The sequence below is a fragment of the Malus sylvestris genome, chromosome 7, assembly GCF_916048215.2.
Source record: "Malus sylvestris chromosome 7, drMalSylv7.2, whole genome shotgun sequence".
Classification (NCBI taxonomy): domain Eukaryota; kingdom Viridiplantae; phylum Streptophyta; class Magnoliopsida; order Rosales; family Rosaceae; genus Malus; species Malus sylvestris.
In genome coordinates this window covers 31,870,878-31,893,319 of record NC_062266.1, presented here as the reverse complement: position 1 = coordinate 31,893,319, position 22,442 = coordinate 31,870,878, and the positions used below count along the sequence as shown (strand labels likewise).

At 35.1% G+C, this 22,442-nt stretch overlaps 3 protein-coding genes across 4 annotated transcripts; 2 read left to right on the top strand and 1 right to left on the bottom strand.

Annotated features, from left to right (window-relative positions):
* Positions 1–1,125: 1,125 nt before the first annotated feature.
* Positions 1,126–2,596, bottom strand: LOC126627768 (embryo-specific protein ATS3B-like). Its single transcript, XM_050297314.1, has 3 exons — positions 2,330–2,596; positions 2,134–2,241; positions 1,126–1,590 (listed from the first exon to the last, which is right to left on the bottom strand). The coding sequence occupies exons 1-3, from the start codon at positions 2,519–2,521 to the stop codon at positions 1,267–1,269; spliced, it is 624 nt and encodes a 207-aa protein (XP_050153271.1). The 5' UTR covers positions 2,522–2,596; the 3' UTR covers positions 1,126–1,266.
* Positions 2,597–4,187: 1,591 nt separating this feature from the next.
* LOC126629971 (K(+) efflux antiporter 5-like) lies at positions 4,188–10,105 on the top strand. Of its 2 annotated transcripts, none has more exons than XR_007625910.1 (20): positions 4,188–4,687; positions 4,801–4,844; positions 5,052–5,119; positions 5,249–5,333; positions 5,461–5,522; positions 5,841–5,916; positions 6,091–6,165; positions 6,718–6,789; positions 6,928–7,011; positions 7,106–7,174; positions 7,278–7,355; positions 7,485–7,573; positions 7,750–7,846; positions 7,943–7,996; positions 8,324–8,419; positions 8,647–8,835; positions 8,931–9,008; positions 9,206–9,250; positions 9,350–9,519; positions 9,684–10,105. XR_007625910.1 is itself a non-coding variant. In XM_050300142.1 (20 exons), exons 1-20 carry the CDS (start codon positions 4,465–4,467, stop codon positions 9,726–9,728), a joined length of 1,725 nt encoding a protein of 574 aa, XP_050156099.1. In that variant the 5' UTR covers positions 4,189–4,464; the 3' UTR covers positions 9,729–10,105. The 2 variants fall into 2 exon arrangements, 1 of the variants encoding a protein (XP_050156099.1); XM_050300142.1 differs by having other exon boundaries at positions 4,189–4,687; positions 9,350–9,445.
* A 618-nt stretch (positions 10,106–10,723) lies between these two features.
* LOC126630798 (cysteine and histidine-rich domain-containing protein RAR1-like) lies at positions 10,724–13,246 on the top strand. Its single transcript, XM_050301011.1, has 6 exons — positions 10,724–11,018; positions 11,444–11,446; positions 11,546–11,628; positions 11,834–11,988; positions 12,597–12,832; positions 12,939–13,246. The coding sequence occupies exons 1-6, from the start codon at positions 10,914–10,916 to the stop codon at positions 13,026–13,028; spliced, it is 672 nt and encodes a 223-aa protein (XP_050156968.1). The 5' UTR covers positions 10,724–10,913; the 3' UTR covers positions 13,029–13,246.
* The last annotated feature ends 9,196 nt before the right edge of the window (positions 13,247–22,442 follow it).

Sequence of the window (22,442 nt, the reverse complement as noted above, 5' to 3'; positions counted from 1 at the left end):
AGGGTTTTGCGCATTTTATGGTTTTAGCAGTGGAGGGTTCTTGAGCGGTTGGATCGTGGACCGAGACGAATTTTGGTTTTGAGCCGTCGGATTTCGGTCCGTTTGAAAATATCTAACGTACCTTGCCAACGACTCCACGCACGCAAATAAAACGCAGCACCCGAGTAAGACGTCGATTGCTGCCGGCCCAAGGCCCAAAAGATAACCAAATGCTAAACCCTGCTAGGAAAAATGGTTTGACTGACAATTTGGATTTTGGTTCGATTTTTCTAAATTTAAATTACATATCAATAAAATTTTCTTTGTCAACAAAAAAAAAACGATGAAAACATTATCTACATGTGATTTTAACATTTCTAATTTTAATTTTTTTTATAAAATAAATAAAAAATAAACCTCCCTCTCTCCTCCCTTCTCTCTTACTCTCTATCTCTCTCCAATTTTAAAAACAAAAATAAATTTCCAAACAAATAATACCAAAATCTTTGGGATCCATACCAAGCCGATCCCGATATTTTCGGTATGAGAATCAGAACTATATATTTAATGGTTCGAAAATCCCGAACCGAACCAAAAAATATATATGTATTTATTTTGGTTGCATGTATGTTGAATGTTGAATTTAAGTAGTTTAATAATATACTATTTACATTAGAAATAGAAGTATGAAATTAAGTAATTTAGAACTTTGGAACATCAATTTGACTTGGTATGAATGAATTGACATTTCAATTGGTATGAAATTTCAAATTGGTACGAGGTAAAAAACTTAAATTTCAATTCATATGAAATTGGGGAACAAAATTTTAGGCTAAAAGCCCAAATTTTAGCCCATAACAAAAAAATCTCAAATTTCAGCCCAAATTCGAAAATCCAGTCCCGATCTATCCCGAAATACGAAAAACATTTCGGGAATTCCAAAAATTGGGAATACGTTCGTCTCCAAATTCCCGTCCCAAAAATTTTCAGTTTGAGATTCAAGATCTCATTTTCGGTTTAGGACAACCCTTATCCAATTCAATCCACCAAGAGACAGTCGCACGTGAATTGACTCTCCCTCAACGTATCAAAAATACACCGAGGATAATCATCGACACTGATTAAAATTTGACTTCGTCACCGAGCAATCTGCTAACAAGGGGATTCATATATCGCCCAATCCACAAGTACAAAGTGTTTATACTTATTTTTCTTCTAAAATACTGACATACGAATAAAACTAAGCAAAATGTAAGAGGCTATGATCATAGGGGCAAATGCAAAGATTTACAATATAAGAAAAACAAGAAGCCCAGCTATGGCAAACACAGGCCACCTCTGAACAGATTTCTGGGCGGAAGAGGGGGGGGCGTTGCACCAGTTAAACCCGTACCAAAGATCATTGGGAATGAAGGTGTTGTAGGTAAATGTAACTGCCCTGGAATTGTGACCGGAGATTTTCACATTCTCAGGCTTCCAACCATCCGGTCCGGTTCTGTAGAGGTACAAGTAGCAGATTTGGTATGCACAGGGGCCGGATATATCGAATGTGTCTGTAGAACACCGTTCAAATGTTCTCGAAGATGGATCGTCCAGTCGGGCCGCATAAATCTGACCAAGAAAAATGATCCTTATAAGTTGTATGTGCAACCATCTAACATGATAACTCATATTCATTCGCACTAAGTTGATTATAAACAGTTTAGATAAACAAGCAACCTAATATAAAATTCGAATACATTGGTTTTGCATTCAACATACCAAACTCACAACGTCGAAAAAGTGCAATTTGCAATATGCTTTTAGCAATAAAATGTTCTTTACGTTGTCATAACTCCTCATTTTGATCCTTAAGATTTAAAAATGAAAGAAGTGGTCTTTTGAGATTATCCGTCGTCATCATTTTGGTCATTATGTGAAAAATATTCATTAAATTGAACAGACTACCAGTTTGAGATGAGGAATTGATTTGACGAAAATAGATTTATGTCGTACCAAATACAAATTTGATTTCAATTTCAATTCTTCTTCTTAATTCTTTGAAAACCCATGTTCGAAGATTAATTTCTATACACAATCATATCACATGATTAAGATCTTAACGCTGTTTTATGATAAATTAACATGAAAAACTGAGTAGGTAGAAGAACAAACCTGATTGCCATAAGCATCCCCAAAGGAGATACTGATCTGATCCCTCGTGTACCTCGTCGAGGAGCAGCTCGTAGTTATAATCGCCGTATAAGAACAAGTCCCCGCGTTCTTTAAAACCATAAACATCAAAATTATCAACAAAATTTTGTAAAAATAAATTAAATAAAAAGAAATAAGCTTTGCAAATCGCTGTTACCGGGATGTTGCTGACGTTGAAGTCCTTGGCGGCGGCTTCCGGCTGTATGATGCTTAGCCTGGCTTCTGAGAGCGTAAAGAGAAAGCAAACTTGGAGAAGAAGAAAGGGTGCTCCGAACATGTTTGATGATTTGGCGCAGAGAGAATGCGACGACGACGACTTGCGGTATGCGGAGGAGTCAAAGAAAAGCATGCGTCAGGGGATGGAAGATGATATCTTGTGGAGACCGAATGTTCGGTTGATAGAGTAAATCATTTATGTCCGTCATATTCTTTTATGATTTAGGTCACCTTAAGAGTTAAGACTTCTCTATGACTACATGGATGATACGTACAATCTGAACTTTCTTTTTTGTTTAATGAAAATGTAATATTAGAGAGATGAAATTTTAAAACCGAATTGTGTAAATCAAATGATGTGGTTATTGATTATTGGATTATTAATCAAGTGTTGATGCAAGGCCAAATCCATCTTTCAAAAATATTTGGCATGTTTATGACATTTTAATTAAAATGATGTATAACCCTTCACTTCGTTCAGTGAGACTTGAAATTGATAGAAGTAGCCCTTATCCACTATCAATCATTTCGATTTTTTTCGTAAAAAATCACAGTCAAGTGAGAACCAAAATTAAAATAATACCCTTAATTTACTAAACAAAATGCGAAAATGATTTGACAAAATATGATGGTGTTTTTGTCATTTTGATCTTATTCAACAAGATTTTTTACGGAATGACCAAAATATTTGACGGTGGACAAGTTGATGACCATTTCTATTGATTTTAAATATCAAGAACCAAAATGAGAAATTATATCAATTTCAAATACTATTCTAGCTAAAAAAAAACCCATATTTTTTTTAGTTCTTTTAAATAGGGAAAAAAAATCTTTTTGTAGTAAAAACAAATTATACCGATAAATACTTGGAGATAATTGTAAAGTGTGTCGGGTGGATTACAAAAATTGGATGCAAACAATTAGTACTAGACATAAACACTCTTAATCATTCACATTTCACCTTCCTACTGAACCCAAATTTCTAAGTTATTTTGTTGCACTGATGAAAATTGAGATTTGACAATGTGTGACTTCTTCGATATACCAACATACGAGTATTAAAATCATTTTAATTCATGAAATGACCTAAGAGATCTGTATAGACGTGAGTATCTTTAAACAACAAAGTTGCAAATTAAAAGCTCAAAGCATTTATTAAACAAAATACTTATATATTAATCCATAAGATTTTTCATACAACATATTATATAATTCATCGACGCGCTTTTGTATTGCATAACAACTTCATTACTAATACCATCAAATATCTCTTTGTCTAAAAAATAAAAAACATGTTATTATTCTAATTTTCCATCTTATTTCTCAATTGGTTCTTTTCATAGCTGAAAATGTTCTTTCAACATCGACAATAACAACTAAAAAAGTTAGTGCTAATATCATAAGAAGTAATACACTGTACTAAAAGCACAAGTTCGCACATTTTTTTCAACAAAAAAGTAAGTGGAAACATCCGCTCCATGGGCTCAAGCTGGCTTTTGTCCCTGTTCAAGATGTCTTGCACTCATTTATCTTTACAGCTAGGAAAGTAAAAATCAACATCAACAAATCAAAGTACACACGTGAGCATTACAAAACCACATGCAAATGACACATTATTTCAAAGTCATTCGTAAATATTACACGAATACGATATGAACATGATAAACACGAATGTAAAGTAACCGGAAAAATATGCATCTATTTTTCTACACCTTGTCATTTCAAAAAAAAAAAAAAAACAATCGATTTTCCAGAAGAAAACAAAAATAAATATTAAAAAACGCAAAGTACATATTTTGAGGCGTGCGATCCCGCCCTCTACGACTGAAAAAATCCCAATCAACAACCACACTGACTTTAAACCAAGTCGTTTTTCTCCCTCTTTTGCAATCTCAGACAAAGCTTTCGTCTTCCATTTCTCTCACGCTTCCAATTCAGTTCAATTCAATTCCTCTCAACCCCTATCCCTCTCTCCCTCTGAAAATTTCCAAATTCCCGTTCCAGAAATCCAGAGAGAGAGAGAGAGAGAGAGAGAGAGAGAGAGATTGGATTGGTGTAGCTTTTCTTCCACATTTGATGGCGAAGAGAAGACGATGCGTGTTTGGATTCTGCTATTCTCTTTTGACGATTTTGTTTTACGCTAGGGTTTCGTTTTCCGCGAGATCTGATAAGGAAGTCAGGGAGAGGTTCTACGGCAACATGATGAACTCCTTCGCGCCGGTTTCCGGCGACGGCACCATTGCCAAAATGTTCGATCGCGTCCTCGAGAAGGAGTTCTCCGAGAACGATCAGCCCGAAGGTTTAGCTCCTTTGCCATTTTTGTTAACTTGCATTTTGCATTTTATAGTTAATTTCTCGTTTATTGTCTTAATTGTAGTTAGTTAACATTTTTTCACCTTCAACTTTGTGTAGGATCTGATGGGGCCAGCTTTAACAGCAGTGTGGCCGATCAACAAGTAGGTTTTTGTTACTCTTATGATTTTTCATGTACCGAAATGCGATACTTTTCGGTTATTTTTAGGCCGAAACAATTCTGTAGTGAAGCATTTATCTGCTCTAGCTTTAAATGCAAAATTAATCTTTGATTGTATTTAATGTCTCATTTCTAAAACCCTTCGTTTATTTATACCGAAACAATTCTGTGTTGTGATTATGTTTTGCAGGCTGTACTAGAGACTGTGGCGAAAATCACTCACGAGAAGGGCAAGAAAAATGATACACAAGTGGGAAAGTATGTGAATGTTAGGATAGTCTTTTGATCCTAATATGGTTGTGCTGCGACAAGATATTAAATTCGTTGCGGAATAAGATGCGATCTTGCGATATGGTAATAATGGATGCCCCTTTTTTTGGTTGTCAGCGGCACGAAGCCTTATGATTTTGAAGGTGTTTTTTCATTGGAGAATGAAGATTCTGAAGAAACAACAACCTTGATTGACAAAAAGGTACTTTGAAAAGCTATTAGTAATGAATATTTGAAGTTTACAACTCTGGCAGGGATTCCCGCTCGTAATTATAATTGATTTTAGCTATACTTTAACCCTATTAACTTTTTTCATTTGTTTATGATAGGATAATGTGTTTGTGATGTCAAACAAGAAATCTAAATATCCAGTACTTCAAGTAGATTTAAGGTATCTTTACATATCCCTTTCCTGACTGTTATATGAATAAATTCGGGGCCCATTTGGTTCTTGACTCAAACACGAGTTTCTCAAATGTTTGTGGAAGTCAAAAACTTTTGAAGTCTTTGGTGGTTTTTAATTGATTATGGATCTCGAATTCCTATAAAACAGTATGGTTTCTCTCAAAGAGCCGTAAGGCTTTTCTTCGTTTGAAAGCTAAAGATACTCCACACATATGCCCTATGAACAGCTAATTGCAGTTTCCAAGTTTATATTTGTCTTCTTGATGCATATATTACTGATGGGTAACACTTGATATTTTGGCAGATTAATTTCTGATCTGGTGGTTATCATAGTATCCGCTGCCATTGGTGGAATTCTGTTTTCTTGTTTGGGACAACCGGTTTGTCTTTAAATCCTAGCCACTCTTTTCATATTTTATTCTTCATCTCTAGCTTAATGTTCCTTTATAGTTCTTAGTTCATGACCTATATGATCCAACTTTATAAAATTTTCAGCATAGTGATTTAAATGATGCGACTCAGATTTTCTGTTCTAATTTATATGCATATGATAGGTTATTGTCGGATACCTGCTTGCTGGTTCTCTCATTGGACCTGGAGGTCTTACAATTATCACTGAAATGGTGCAGGTACATTGTTGATTATGATCAGTTAAAAGTTTTATGTTTTCTTTAGAGTTTGGTTTCAGTATAGTTTTTCCTCATCTACTTTGTTCAAACTTTCATTCATTCTCATCTCCATTTAAATTGGCCTTTATGAACTATTACTTATCAGCAGTATCCGTTATTCAGCAACACTATATTAATGCCCTCTTGCCTCTGTTTTGGAGACTGGATAATTTTATTCTTAAAAGAAAACCCTATTGTCCTGTAAATGCTTTCAATATGCATTGGAGTATCAGTAGAAGGATTCAAACTTCAAATTTGGTAAAACTTAGGATGTCAAAAGTGTCAAAAGATTGCTCCTTATCTAGATTTCTTCAAAATTTAATGCCATTTATCCATATCAGATTGTCAATTCCTCCTAATAAAAGAATAATAGTAGAAAACTAGCATTAGTCACTTGTTTTCCTGGAAATCCATGTTTAACTATTTGGTGTTGGTCAACCATTTACATCCGAGCTTTGTTATCAGTTTTCTTCTATATGTAATCTTGTTAAATTCCTTTTGCTTTCATTACAGGTTGAAACTGTTGCACAGTTTGGTGTTGTATTTCTTCTTTTTGCTCTAGGTTTGGAGTTTTCTTTGGCTAAGGTATGTTAGACTTGGGAAGTTTAAGTTTACTGTCTATTATGCTGTAAAATTATGAAGATATCTGTTTGATGTCCTGAGGGAGGGAGAGGATGAAACTTGCCTTTGTTTACGAAGCCATTTAATTTGTCGGTGGTGCAGTTAAAAGCTGTGGGCCCTGTAGCTGTTCTTGGAGGCCTTCTTCAAATAATGACATTTATGCTCTTGTGTGCCATAACTGCTGTGGTATGGTGTTTAATCTTGCTAACTGTATTTTCTTACAAGTAACTTGTTAACACGTCAAAATGAACACCAAGCTTGCCCTTTTCTTATTTTTCAGTTATGTGGAGCAAAGTTGTCTGAGGGAATTTTTGTCGGCTCCTTCCTGTCAATGTCCTCAACAGCGGTGGTAAGTTTTCTAACCTTTAGTAATATGATGCCACTTTACTTCTTTGGTTTCTTGTTTCTGAATCTCAACTGCACTTCATTCATCTCTCATTTCCTTGTACCAGGTGGTGAAATTTCTTGCAGAAAGGAATAGTAATAGTGCTCTTCACGGTCAAGTAACAATTGGAACGCTCATTTTCCAGGTAGGTTTTGAAGTCTGAAAACTTAGATGGTATGTTTATTGATAACTGATGGACCTTTTACGTTATAACCCTGGTTTCTAAATCTCTGATGATGCATATCCATACATCCCTTCATGTGGCTTATTTCAGGACTGTGCTGTTGGTTTATTGTTTGCTTTGCTCCCAGTTTTGGGTGGTCATAGCGGCCTTTTCCAAGGAATGGTATCAGTAGGGAAGCTGTAAGTCTACTTCTGCAGCTTGTATGGCATATTTCTTTTTCCCTTTTATTTTTTCTGTTCTGAAAATTTCTTTTGCTCTGCTGCCATAATAAAAATGAGGGTCATTTTATCTTTTTTTTAAATTTTTTTTAAGTGGTTATTTTGTAGTCCAACATCCTAGTTTGTCGCTACTTCAGGTTGCTGGTGCTGTCACTATATCTTGGTGCTGCGTCGGTATTCTGTTGGTCATTTGTTCCTCGCTTTCTGAAACTGATGATGCAGTTGTCCTCTCAAGTAAGTTTTGTTGGTCTAGTAGAGTAAGATAGTTAGCTTTCTGTCTTGACTTTTAATAACTTCATTGGCTCATTTATAATTCTTATGGTGGATCAGACAAATGAGCTCTATCAGCTTGCTGTTGTGGCTTTCTGCTTATTATCTGCTTGGGTAAGTGGAAATATTTATTTATTTTTTCAAGTTTCTCATATCAAGGGTTAATACTATTCAAAATGCTAATGGCCTCCAAATTTAGTTATCCTGCTCAATCTGCATGCTTTTAAGTGCTGTTCCGACTTTTTACACATTATAATCACCATAGTCGATTATTGGTCCAATGTTGTCTGAGTATTGGCTGCTGAGTTGTTGCACAACTTGAATTTCCAGAATTTCTGGTTACACAATAACAGTAACACGGTTCTAATGCAGGGATCTTTCTACATATTTGTAATTCTCAACGCTATTTTAATTCTAGTGAATCTCTTGTAACCTTTTCAGTGCAGTGATAAGTTGGGCCTTAGCCTTGAGTTGGGTTCATTTGTGGCTGGAGTTATGATATCAACCACTGACCTTGCACAACATACTTTAGACCAGGTACTCTTCTGGATTTCTACTAGTTACGTATTACGTAATCTGTTGCAGTCATGTTTATTTGCTTACTTTCGTTTTTCCCCACTTGTACGTAAGAAGTAATGGTGTTGGACTCTTTTGGGGCTTCTTTAACTACGTGTTTGATAATCCTAGTAGCTTGGAAAAAATGTGTAGCCTTCACATTATGATTCATGTGTAATGCTTGTATTTGATATTTTTGTACATTGCAGGTGGAACCAATTCGTAACCTATTTGCAGCTCTCTTCCTTTCAAGTATTGGAATGCTCATACATGTACATTTCTTGTGGAGCCACGTCGACATACTGCTAGCATCTGTTATTCTAGTTATAGTTGTAAAGACTGCTGTTGCTACTATTGTTACTAAGGCCTTTGGATATAGCTTTAGGACGTCATTTGTGGTAAGTGGATTTATAAGATTCGAGTCGTATCTTATTTGTTGCAGATAAGCTAATTTGTAGTTTCCTAATTATTTAACCTCGATTATTTTTTATAGGTTGGAGTCTCACTTGCTCAAATTGGAGAATTTGCTTTTGTCCTCTTAAGTCGGGCCTCAAATCTTAAACTTGTTGAGGTAACTTATCTCTCTTATGGTTAGTCTGAATTTCTTCACCTGGATTCAGTTTTGAATCCCAGCTGTTAGGGTCCTGATTCCTGAATGAAGGAAATCACATCTTGCAGTCAATTTGGGTTCACAAACTAGAATCTACATATTTTCCTCGATTTCATGTTGATTTTCTTATCATTGTCTTCTCAAACTATTATTCACAGGGGAAAATGTACCTGCTTCTTCTCGGAACAACAGCGCTTAGCCTGGTAATTTTATTTTGATGTTACCTTTTGTGGAGAACGAGTCCAATAATTTTCTCTCTCGTGCACTCTGTCAAAAACTTACCCTAGTAAATGATGTTACAGGTTACAACTCCTCTCTTGTTTAAGTTGACACCCGCCATAATGAACCTAGGAGTTCTTATGCACTGGTTTCCTTCCGAGGGTACTCCGTATAACGAGGTCTCTCTCTTTCCCCCTCTTTGAAGCACATGCATGCGTACTTGCAAGCACGTTATACCTATGAAGTTTGAACTGTACAGTAGACATTGCTCGCGGCTCCTCTCATCTCTCTTTTAAAATGCATGTCCGTGCAGCGGGATGGATTTGCATTCAGCAGTTACTGAAAACTGTAATTTGTTTCTGAAAGCTATCCACGGTTCAAGTCTTGGCTTATTTCCTGTTTCCTCCGCTTTTACAGGAGAAAGCTTCAATGATCGACGCACAGCACAACCGAATATTGTGATCTCCTTCCCATGTTCTACTATCCGATCACAATTCATGTCATGTTACGAATTCAGTAGTGTATGATTTGTGAATATCCGGTGTTCAGTTCGCTGCCAATTCCATCGTTGTAGATGTTACAGATGACACTTCAAGATGTTCGGTTCCAGCTTCGAGCATTATCGTGTACAGAGCATATCATTTTTGTAATTTTTTTGAGGATTTTGTACATAGGAATGTTTATGTAGGGCTCCTCTTCAAGTGTGCATGATAGTCTATTTGGAGAATAGTTGCTGCAAATACTAGAGATCGTTAGGAAACCGTATCGTACCAAAAATGGACTTCCAGAATTATTTTTTGAAGAAATACTACCAACTGAAACATTTTTATCTTATTAAATTGATGTTTCTTTTGTCAATTCTACTACTAAAGCTAACATAATTCATAATCAATGTTTAAGATATGTACGAAATCATTGATATTTTGTCAAATACCCGAAAAATTAAACATCGACAAAATTGTTGATATTTTTGTCAAATATCCGAAAAATTAAGCATCGATATGGAAAAGGGATGAAATGCAAACTTCACCATATCTCAATGAGATATAAGAAAATCAATGAATATCGATGATATTTATTGATACACTACAGAAAATTTGCTGGAATCCATTGTAGATTTGAACTTTTGAAGTTTTTTTTGATAAATTTTTCTCTAATTTGACTAAACCTAAATGAGTTAATATACCTAATCCACTGTCAATTTCCATAATTTTCGACTAATGTAACCTATATGAATGTCGATATTTTCATAAATTTACATATCAACATTTCTACCTTTATCATTATCTTAAGTTTCCAGACTACGGTAAGGAGAATTTGAACTGGGCTATATCAAAGCAGTTCAGCTTCAACCGGTCGGGCCCATGTGACTAGCCCAAATAAATTGGGCCGATGGACTTCTGAGTCCGATGGAAAAGTAAAAGAACCAGCAACCAGGCGTACTCTCTAGAAAGAAAAAAGAGGAGAGTGGGAATAATCAAGTACGAGTCTGTTTCTTGTTACCTGTTGGACTTTCCAGTCAGTCTTTGTTTTCTGGTCTTCCTCCCCCGGTCGTCCCCTCCTCCGGCGTCGTCTTCTTCTTGTTTCCCTTCTCTTTTTTTTTTTCTGGTATTTTTCTCGGGCAGACACAGAGACCGACGAGAGTGGATGGAGGGTCAGCGGGCAGCTCTGTTTCAATGCCAGCGAATTGGCTGCAACGCCATGTTTTCCGAGGACGACAATCCCGAAGGCTCCTGTCAATACCACGATTCGGTACTCTCTCCCTCTTACTGTGCTCTGGTTTGGATGTGATAGAAGCAAAGTAAATTATCGTTTTCCCTTTTTCTTTTGGTTCAATTTGCATAATTAAAATATCCCAACTGAGATTAATCTCAAATTCTGTTTTTTTTTTTTTTAACTCTTATTATTTGCTTGAATGCATATTTTCATCTGAATCTTAAAAGTAATGACCTTGAAATTTGCTTTTTAGTTTAAACTAATTTCAAACTAAATTAGGTTTAATTGATCCGAATGCTGCACATTGTGTATCTAATTAATCTGTTCCCTTGCTTGCTTTGTAAACTATGAAGGCTTTTAATTTTATGCATTTTAAAACCTTGTTATTGGAAGTTAATTCAATTTTTTTTTCTTGCATGTTTGGGCTCGGCTGATTGCTTCGGCATCTCCAAACTTTTCAGGGAGTAAGTATTGCCTGTTGATTTCGTTGTTACATCGCGTTTCTTTAGATTTGCTTTTGGGTCGATGCCATAACTTAAGCACAATGTACTTGTTTTTCCCAGCCTATATTTCATGATGGGATTAAAGAGTGGAGTTGTTGCAAGCAAAAAAGTCATGATTTCACCTTATTTTTAGAATTACCAGGGTAAGCACCGATTCCACTAGTATTTTTAAGCATGCCCTATAACTCCACAACAGAATGAATGGTCACAACGCTGAGATTTGAAGCAAATTTTGATTGTTTGTCGAATTATTGAGTCCTGAGTTAGTTATGGATTTGAGATTTTTGTTAGTATCAGTTAAGTTACTTAACTCTTCTTTTCTTTCGTTTCTCTATTTGGTGAAAGCAGATGTAAGAGAGGTAAACACACAACAGAGAAACCAGTGTTGGCGAAGCCGAAGCCTAAGGATCCTGTTCCTTCTCCTACTGCAGCTCCTGCTACCGATGCATCGTCAAAGCAGTCCTGCTCTAGGTGTCGCCAGGGTTTCTTCTGTTCCGATCATGGTACTTTCATTTGATGCTTCTTGCTTTAAGCATTCAATTACTGTCTATTCTTCATACATTGTGTAACGGGTCAGGAGGTTGGTTGGTTTGCGTGGAGATGATATAAAGTAGGTGTATAGAAAATGTGAAAGAATCAATATGCACACAAATATTAATGACAATGCAACCATTAGAGAGTCTAATAGTACCTTCTCATTGGGAGTTTTAGGGAAAAGTGGGAGTGATTTAATCTCCAAAGCCTGGTAATGATCCTTAACACTGAAAGATATCAGTGATAGGGGCGTGTTAAAAAATAACAGTAATAGGATGCGATACAAGATGAATTTTTACCCTTTAGTATTTACTGAGGAACACGATTTGAGGGAAATGGTGAATATTCTAATCTTCAGGTCTTGGAATCTAGAAGATGCAAAAACACAACCAAGCTTTGTTGTATTTGGATTTTGTTGGGGTTTTAATCTTTCTCGAGTACAACTAGTCGTGTATTTTAATCTTCATATCTTTACATAAGATAAGACTTCTTCTCAATGATAGCATAGCTGATCAATTTATTAGAATTTGTATTGCATTTTAGGCATCTGAGATTCTGAGCGATGTTCCTTTTCCAGGTGCACAAGCCAAAGAAATAAACTCAAAGCCTGTAAATGTGGAAACAACTCCACTTCCAGAAAGCATTACGGATGATCAAGGCACTTCTGCTCCACCGAAAAAGATTGTTGACATAAACCAGCCCCAGACATGCAAGAATAAGGGATGTGGTAAAACTTTCAAAGAGAAAGATAACAACGAGAGTGCATGCAGTTACCATCCCGGGCCTGCTATTTTCCACGACAGAGTGAGAGGGGTGAGTGTACTACTATGATTGTCAATTCGGTCCAACATTGTGTGTTTAACTCTCTATATATAAATATGTATAATTTGAATAACAATTTTTTCTTTCGGTTTCGCAGTGGAAGTGCTGTGACGTACACGTAAAGGAATTTGATGAGTTTATGAGCATTCCTCCATGCACCAAAGGTTGGCACAATGCTGATTCCTGACCCGGTATCTTAACATCAGACGCAGGGAAGGATGATTTGTTTTTCTCGTCTTTCTTGTCCTAAATTTTCTTGTTACTGAACTGATATTACATCTCATCATGCAACTGTCCGCCACGAATATTTAGCTTCTCTCTGTACTACTTTTGGAATATATGAATTGTCATGTCCCGTGTTCTTGTTATATTGAACAATAATTCATGGTGTCGAAATCGAACTTATCACGACCACATGTTAAGGTCTGCATTTCTGTCTGATGGAAAACTTACCCTATTCTTCTGAAATCACGTCCCGAATATGTGATCGTTTGATTGTCGGTCATTCGGTTCATCTCGGATTTGGTTCATCCCCGAATGCGTGATCGTTCGAACTGTTCTTCTCTCGTACGTTGATGTTTTGGTCCATCTTCCTCTCTTACAGGTGAAAACTGGTTCCTCACTCAATGCTGTTGCTCTGATACAATGAGTTTGCGCGCCATTATTTGGTATATTATTGTGATGGAAGTAGACTGGGAAATTTATTGTACGACCTGTTAATCTAACACGAAACGTTATGAAAATATCAGGTTTGGGTTAACCCGTTACTCGTTATCGGGTCTTCTGTTAAGAATCCGATAAGTTATCGTTTGTTAGATTTAGACATTAGACATGATTCATTAATTCGACATGAAATGACACGATTCATTAACAAATTGAATCATTATCGGATCACCTATTAAGAATGAGTTAAGAAAACGAGTTTGGCATAACATGACTTATTAAAATAACGAGTAAACGACATCACTATAATAAACACGATCTGTTTGTGAGGTCTGCAGATGGATGGTAAATAAGTTAAAAACTGTTGCTGACGAAAATTACCTTCGCCTCCAATGTGAAATTGCCTTTTGTGGCTCTGGGATATTGGACCATGGTTGGGCTTTTATTTTCTGCTTTCAGAGTGATCGAAGCCCGAATCTGGATAGAAGCTTTTACCGGTCCAACATAATTCACAACCATTTTTGTTCAACTCTTTAATCAATCACGCTAAATTGAGTAATACTTTGAGTCAGTCTAATTGGCTTTCTAACATTGATACATGTGAGGCTCACAACTCATCAACAGTTACGGGCACATAAATCAATGTTAAGAAGACAACCAATTCTCATGTTGGACGAGTAAATCTTGTTCTTTATTGAAAACACGATCAATTTACCGTGATTGATGTTATATATTTTTTATCTTTCAAATACTCTTTTCAAATTTTAACGTCTAATTACTTAAACTTAAAAGAATCAAATAACAAAAATTGATTGAAAAATAAAAATGTGGATAACCATCCATTCATCATATCGTATCTTAAAAAGAGAATGATTAAAAAGGACGAAAGAATTAAAATTAATTATAGAGGGTGAAGTTGTCACGTGTGTTACGATGGATACAATCAATCCCCTATGCCCCCCCCCCCCTCTTTTATATCCCAACCAAATCTCAGGGTCCCACATTCCTTCCTTGTTTGCATGGGGTCCCACACCAAGTTTAGTTTTTGCATGTCCCACCAACAACAAAGTTCCGTTGCTTTGCGATGACTGGTTTGAGAGAAATTTTTTATGGTAATATATATCGGGTGTTTTATAAAAATTATGAGATATTTTATTTTTTAAGTTATCAACTTTTTAACACATATATTCCACTATTTATATAATTACATGTTATGTATCACTTCGTGTACTGATTACATTGAAAAATCTCTTCTGATTTGAGTCATTGTCCGTTCGACCCATTTTTCTGCTTCTTGTTTGCATGCACACTCAAAATTTTCACAACAATTACACAGATTGATGCTAGTTCTTCGAACATTGGAAGTATATTTGGTCGATGTGGATGACATTTAAAGTTACATAAAAAAAAGTTATAATATTTTGTCTCCGACGACATAAACTAATCTTGGTCAACTTGCATTATTTGTCAAAATCAACTCATAAGCATGCTGGTTAATTTAACTCTAACTCTTAATACATGTGAATGCATTAATGGTCAAAATCGTAACTGGAGATTGACTTTAACAATGATTTAAAGAGAAATGTATGTTAAGCGATACATTTGGCACACTGAGTGATACATTTGTCTTTTAAGTAGCGTAACGTTACTAAAGTATAATATGATAATATTTGTATGTAAAAATATAATTTTTCGTTAAAATAAATAATATCAAAAAAATTTCATTAAAATTACTAAGTTTTTTAGTACATCGGAAAAACAGTATGGTATACCAAACAATAATATATCGAATCATTCCAGCATAGTAAACAATATCTCACAATTGAGGAACGGGAGGTAACCCATGGAATCTTAAATGTGATAGTGATGAAGGTGGGTCCCAGTGACAGTCCCAATGGGTTTAAAAGTTGGACTCGGCAACTGTCACGCCGGTAGTACAATTGCTGACGGCGGGTCACCGGCTGCTTATACGCCGGCCTTGTCTTTGGTTTATAGGCTCAGACGCACTGTCTGGCTCTAACCTATATATATACGCTATAGCTGTCTGTCACTTTTTTCAGTTTTTTGACGCTTTGTTTTTATTGTTTTATGCTAGAGGTAGGTGCCTCCCTCACGCATAGATTTTTCAATGTGTTCTATATATATATATATATGTAATAACATATATATATTTATATTTGTAACATAGTAAATTAACATATAATATTTGTTTGATAAACATACATATATATGTATTTTTAAAATACTTTTGTTTTTTGTACATAACTTAATAATTTGTTAAATTGCATCTTTTTTTTTTACTTTCACGTATGATATGTTTATTATACATGTATTTACGTACAAAATAGACGGTTCAGATCATTAAAGTATGCTACATGTTATTATATATATGTATTTTTAAAATACTTTTTTTTGTACATATCTTAATAATTTGTTAAATTGCACTTTTTTTAACTTTCATGATATGTTTTTGGGTAAAAGACTGTTTACTACCTTCATGTTTCATGGTTTTCAACATTTAGTACATCAATTTTTTTTCGTCTCAGAGTCATACCTAAAGTGTAAATTTTGGGACAGTTTCATACATCCGTTAGTCAAACTGTTAATTCTCCCGTTAAGTGATGACGTGGCGCCCATGTGGACAATGACTGAACGCCACGTGTCATTAAAAATATTAAATTATTATTATTATTATAAAAAAAAAAAAAAAAAACCCTATCTTCTTCCCCACGCCGACCCCCCTCCCTTCTCTCTCCCTTCTCTTCTCTGCTCCTACGCAACCCCCAACCTCTGCACCTTCCCCCACCCCCTATATTCCCCCACTGCACATCCAAATCAAGTAAATTAACCCGTCTTCCACCTCCCTTCCTTCTTCCCTCTGCAACATTCTCTTCGGCTCCCCCTTTTCTCTCCCCCATTTTTATCCCCGCTTATCCACAACCACCACCTCCTCCACCATTCCTCTCCTAACTGCACCCCCTCTTCCTCCTCATTATCCTGCACCCTAACCCAACCCCACCCCCTGTCCCTCTTCCCCGATCCCCCTCATTCCTCCCTCTTCACCTTTCTCTCCCAAGCACAGTCGATTGGAGGGTCCATCATCGAGTTTGGATCCGAGCTTCTCCATGTCCAGTAGGTGCCGAAGATTTCTTCCTCAGAGCCGCCCAGCATCAGAAAATGGATCTCGGATTGGGTTCGACGATGGTAGGAGGCGCTCGGAGTTGCGTCTGGCAAAGGCTGCGCCATGCGTCATGAGAGCTAGAGCTCAGATCTGGTTTCGGGTTGGCTGGATCTTGCATTTTGTCAAGTCCAGTTTCGGGGTGGGGGAAGGTGCAGAGGTTGGGGTTGGGTAGGTGCAAAGAAAAGAAGGGTATTTTGTCGAGTCCAGTTTCGGGGTAGCGGAAGGTGCAGAGGTTGGGGGTTGGAGAGAGATAGGATGGGGGGTCGGGGTGGGGAAGGATAGGTTATATATATATATATATATTTTATAATAATAATAATAATATTTTAATATTTTTAATGACACGTGGCGCCCAGTCATCACTTAACAGAAGAATTAACATTTTGACTAACGGATGTATGAAACTGTCCCAAAATTTACACTTTAGGTATGACTCTGAGACGAAAAAAAATCGATGTACTAAATGTTGAAAACCATGAAACATGAGGGTAGTAAACAGTCTTTTACCCTATGTTTTTTTATACATATACTTACTTATTTTTCACATTTAATCCATGTTACTTATATTGTCTTTTAATGGTACATAGAAAATTCATATATTCTATACATATTTTTCTCATATTATTGAAACGATAATAATACATAAATATTTTAAGTAAATAAATTTTTAAGTTTTATAAAAATGGCCATGTTTTTCAAACAAAAAAAATTTAACAAAGGGGTCACGTACTATACTTGTTATGTATTTTACTAGCTATAATCCAAATAATGCAAATTACTGGGTAACATATATATATACAGGTCCTTTATCTAAAGGGTTATTCATTTTTATGTAAAAATGAGGATTGGTTAGAGGGCTCATTGTATGTCAAACTTCAACGATCTGAACCGTCTATTTTGTAAGTCTTGATTCATAGATCATCTTTACAAAAGTTCAATTTAATCCAAAACCATTTGTCAATTTAATTATCACAATGAAATTTAATTGTTTCTTATAAAACAAAATATTTGTCAATTTTTTTAAACTCAATTAGATGTTTTAAATATTATTGAATTTGCTAATATTATACAATAATGATCTATAAGATCCAACTTAAAAATTTATCTGTTCGAATCATTGAAGTTTGATGTAGGCATGGGCTCTACAAGATATCCTCATTTAAAAAATAATAGAGATCAATCCTCTTAAAGATCTCGCATACATACATACATACATACATACATGCATATATTTTCTTATTTCTCGTTGGTGTGCGATTAATGTGGCTTGGATTAATGGGTTTGGGTTGTCGCCGACCAGAGGTTATATAACACTGTATATGACTATTAGCACACCCTATATCCTATAGGCTATGTACCGTACATGACTCATTGTGTGGTTTAACAATTTATATTATGTGTCCTAATATAAATATGATAGTACTATTAACACAACTATTTGAACCTCTTACGTACCTCTTTTTTATTTTGATTGTTGAATATAATGAATTAAAGCAAATCGGTAAACAAAACTTAACAAAGATGTGTTAAAAGTAAAAATGAGCGGTTACGGTTCAATTGGTAATTTAGTTGGACCCGCAACCCAATTGATTTCGTTAGCATTCAAAATGTCGAAGCCAACGCTAATAGTTCACCTATGTTATAAGAAGATGAACGCAATTTGTATAAAGCTGACGTGGTTTCTCACATCGAGTCAAACTAGTATAGGAGTTTTAATAAAACACTTTCGGTACTGTTCACTTTTAATGAAAAACCACATTTATACCTTTCCTTAGTACTATTCACTATATCTTTAAAAATAACTTTTCATTAAAAGATAATTATTTTTTTTACTTTTTATTAGTTTTCTTAACTAGTATTGGTTAATTAAGACTAAAACATAACAGTTTCATATTTTTGTGGGAGTTTTTCGATGAATAATGTGGTCACTCATACACAAGTTTTTTTCGAAGTAGAGCCAGAAACGTGACATTGAATATTTTGTAACACTTTATTTTTCACAGCTGTGCGACACTGGTTCAACTCTGTGGCTCTGCTTGATTTATACGATTTTCATAACTGCATCTATCTACAGAATTCGCATTTGATTTGACAATAGGAATGTGGGTGAGTTTTTCACACTCCAACTCACCTCATGCAGTTATTTGATCTTTAAATTAAATAAACCAAAATCATTATTAAAAATGCCATATCCAAATTTATAAGCATATAGATAGATATATCGATATCTATTGTCTTCGATGAAAATGATGAAAATTTGATCTAAAACGGGAAAATTCAAAATGAAACTTTAGAAAATGTGACATGATAGTTCGTCAATATTTAATTTAACTTATATGTCGAAAATATTGATGAAATCTATCAATTTTAGTCAAAATTTATGAGTTTCTCTAATATGAAGTGAAGTTTACTCCCTTTCATATCTTTATCTGATTTTTTTGATATTTCTATATCGAAAATTTTCAAACATTGATCAAAACATACTTTATTATAGTAAATAATTTGTAGTGTGAGAATCATTTTTTAATGAAAAATCACTCATAAAATGAAAATCTTATATTGAAAAACTAAAGAAGAAGATCAAGATCAAATCTTCACCTAAAATAAGTGTGTCAATTATTGTTTGACACGTATTAAAATTACGATAACAAAATTAAAAAAAGTTAAATTTATAAACACGTGCTGGTTAATGATGGAGCTCATTAAGAGATTACATTTATTTTAAATTCAAAATATTTAGTCTAAAGAGAAGAAACCGTAGAAAATAGATATTGCAGGAGGTCCAAATCCTAGTAATACATGCACAAGACGGAGGAGTTTTAAAATAATGGAATTAAAAAGCTAGCACGGCCAGCTTTAAACGAAGGAGGCCTGTCGTTTGTTTAAGTGAATGCTGCTGCTGCAAAAGCCTGCATCAAGCTGCAAAAGCCTGCATCAAGCTGCTGCTGTTGCCAAACATTACTTATCCAACAACCGAGAAGGAGAAATACTAAGGAGCTTCTCTCAAGGCAAGCTTTTTTGTGAATTTTATATCATTTCATTTTTTTAGTACATTGTTTTATAATAAGATAAAAATGAGAATTGTGCCACAAATATGAGATGACACTAGTGGATAATACATGGAGAGTCTCTTTAGCATTTCTTAGTGAGAAATGTTACGCATAAGCTTTTAAAATGAGACTTTCTATTGATTCTCAACCACCCCATGTTTTTTGAGAAAATTTTCATTGTTACTGGAGCAGAGTGGTACACAACGTATTTTCATATAAGAGGTGGAGAATTATATTTTTTAAGTTATTAACTTATTAACACACATATTCCACTATTTGTATAATGACACGTGATGTATCATCTCATATTCCGATTACCTTGAAAATTTTCTCATATTTTCTACACAAATTTTTTAACGTTGATATAAGAATTGTGTTAAAAATATTATGTGGTGGACGGTCTACAAATAATCTCACTTTAAAAAAAATCTAATCACCATTTCTCCCCACAACTATTCTCTTCTTTTGTGTGCTTGTTAACATTAATATTAATCATCTTTTTAATTAATTTGTTATTATATCGATCTGTGTGAAGTTCCTCCTCATATTCTAGTGACGTGATTATAAAAGAGTCCGAAATTATTAGGGTTTCACGCGCCATTCTGTCTAACGAAATTGATGATCCTGACAATTGTGAAGGAAACTCTCGGGACTTTTATGGGTTTTCTGATGTAATGTAATTTGACGTTAATTTTCCTTTTAATATTATAAAATATTATGTGTAAAAAAAATGAAGTGGCAAAAACTCATAAAAAATTACACTTTAAAAAAAAAATATATCTTTGGCGTATAGGGCGTATCTCAAAATACCTAAACAAACGTAATGATGATTCCTATTGTTTAATGTGTTGTAAACATTGTCTTCATCATTGTATACTGCATGATTAGATTCATTATTGATAATTAGAACTTCATAATCAAAAGGAGTGGTCTTGGAGGCAGATTATCTGCCCTCTCACTTTCCGTACTTTCTTGTGCCCTTTTATTTTATGTGGTTACGGTTAACTTGACATTGTATATTAAAAAAATAAAGTTTTGTAGACCTATAATTTTAGACAGAGTTATATTTAACTGTTTCAATTGGAGATGACCTTAGTCATAATTCTCAACTCAAGTTGTTTTCGTTGGGTTACGTGGTTGTGGTTTGACTTGATAAATGATAAACTTTGTCAACATTCAAGATGTTGCTATTACAGTGTTTCAAACTGATTATACATTATCGGCTGAGTATGTGTGTGTATATATTAATGAATAAATTGCTGATATGCCTCATGAATTATCACATAACTTTCGATTTCTCCCATGAACTTTTTAATTGAAAAATTAAGGACTTAAACTAATTTTTTAACCGATTTACCCCTGCTGTTAATTCTTCATTCGTTCCATCCAAATTTCTGTTAAATGGAAGCATGTGCACAACAAGTGTGGGTAGTTCGGTCGCTTTATTCTTTAAAATAATTGAAAACCTTAGATTTCTAAAATATAAAGCTATGCAAATATGTGTGATTCTATAGGTTTTGTGCTTAAAGGTCTAGTTAAGTGAAGTTTTTGTCCACAAAGGAGAGTTACGTGGTGTGCACATGATACGAGTTAACGTTAATTTGTATGAAATCTATGAAAAACTAACGGTAGGCGGGAAATCGACCAAAAAAATTAGTTTAAATCCTTAATTTTCCAATTTAAAAGTTCATGGGAAAAATTGAAAGTTGAGTGATAGTTCAGGGGGCAAATTGGCAGTTTAGCCATATATTAATTCCTTATTTTTTAAAAGCGGGACCAGTTGGTAGCTTCGTTATGACAATTCACTAATTTGAGAATCAGATAGATTCACATAGACATTTTATTTTCTCTCTTGCCATAATTGTGTGATTCATCAACGTCAAAATCAAACATATGACCTGTCGTGTAAAATATGTGCCGTATGTGTATTGTTTTGCATAACATTGCACTGCGTAAGTAACTTATAATCCCACCAAATGCAAGAAATAACAAAAGATAGAAGAGCCAGAGTTCGGGCCTTCTTCCAAACATAAACAAAAGGTCAACATTTTAACTTTGGGTCAAGGCCGAGTTGCAGTTTTCACCATTGAAGCTGACCACAAATACACATCAAAAGCCAGAGTTCGGGCCTTCTTCCATTTCTTCTTGGAAACGAAGAATTGTGTCATTGAACTTTGAAGCCGGCTTTGTTGCACAAAAAAGGGAAAAAGAATCCCACACAACCAAAAAAGGATTTGCATTTTCCATCCAACCAAACACTTTTAGAAGAAAACAGATCCATTTCTGCTTTGATTTGATATGATTTTACTTTATGGGACAAGAGACGAGCAAGGACAAAAAGACAAAAATCCTCGGAAGCATACGAAACACGACAGTGGCAAATCAGTCTTTCTCCGCTCTTTTCTGCTTAACCGAACCAGAAGACCGAACCATGACTCGGTCTTCCCGACCCAGCCCACGCGCCATATGCAGTGATTGAAACAGAAAGACGGAGCTGCAGAAGGGGTAGAATGGTAAATTTATAAATGGGAGCATTAAATTGAAACAGTGGTATTTTTCTAGCTGGCGAAAAATGCATGGGCTTTGGAAAACGAAAGGTACGAGATGACGGCCGGTGCCGTTTGCTTTGCAGTTTATGACAGTCTGAGTGAACGTCCCTTCACTAACGTCGCTTCACCGCCGTTTACAAACATCTCTTTCACAATAC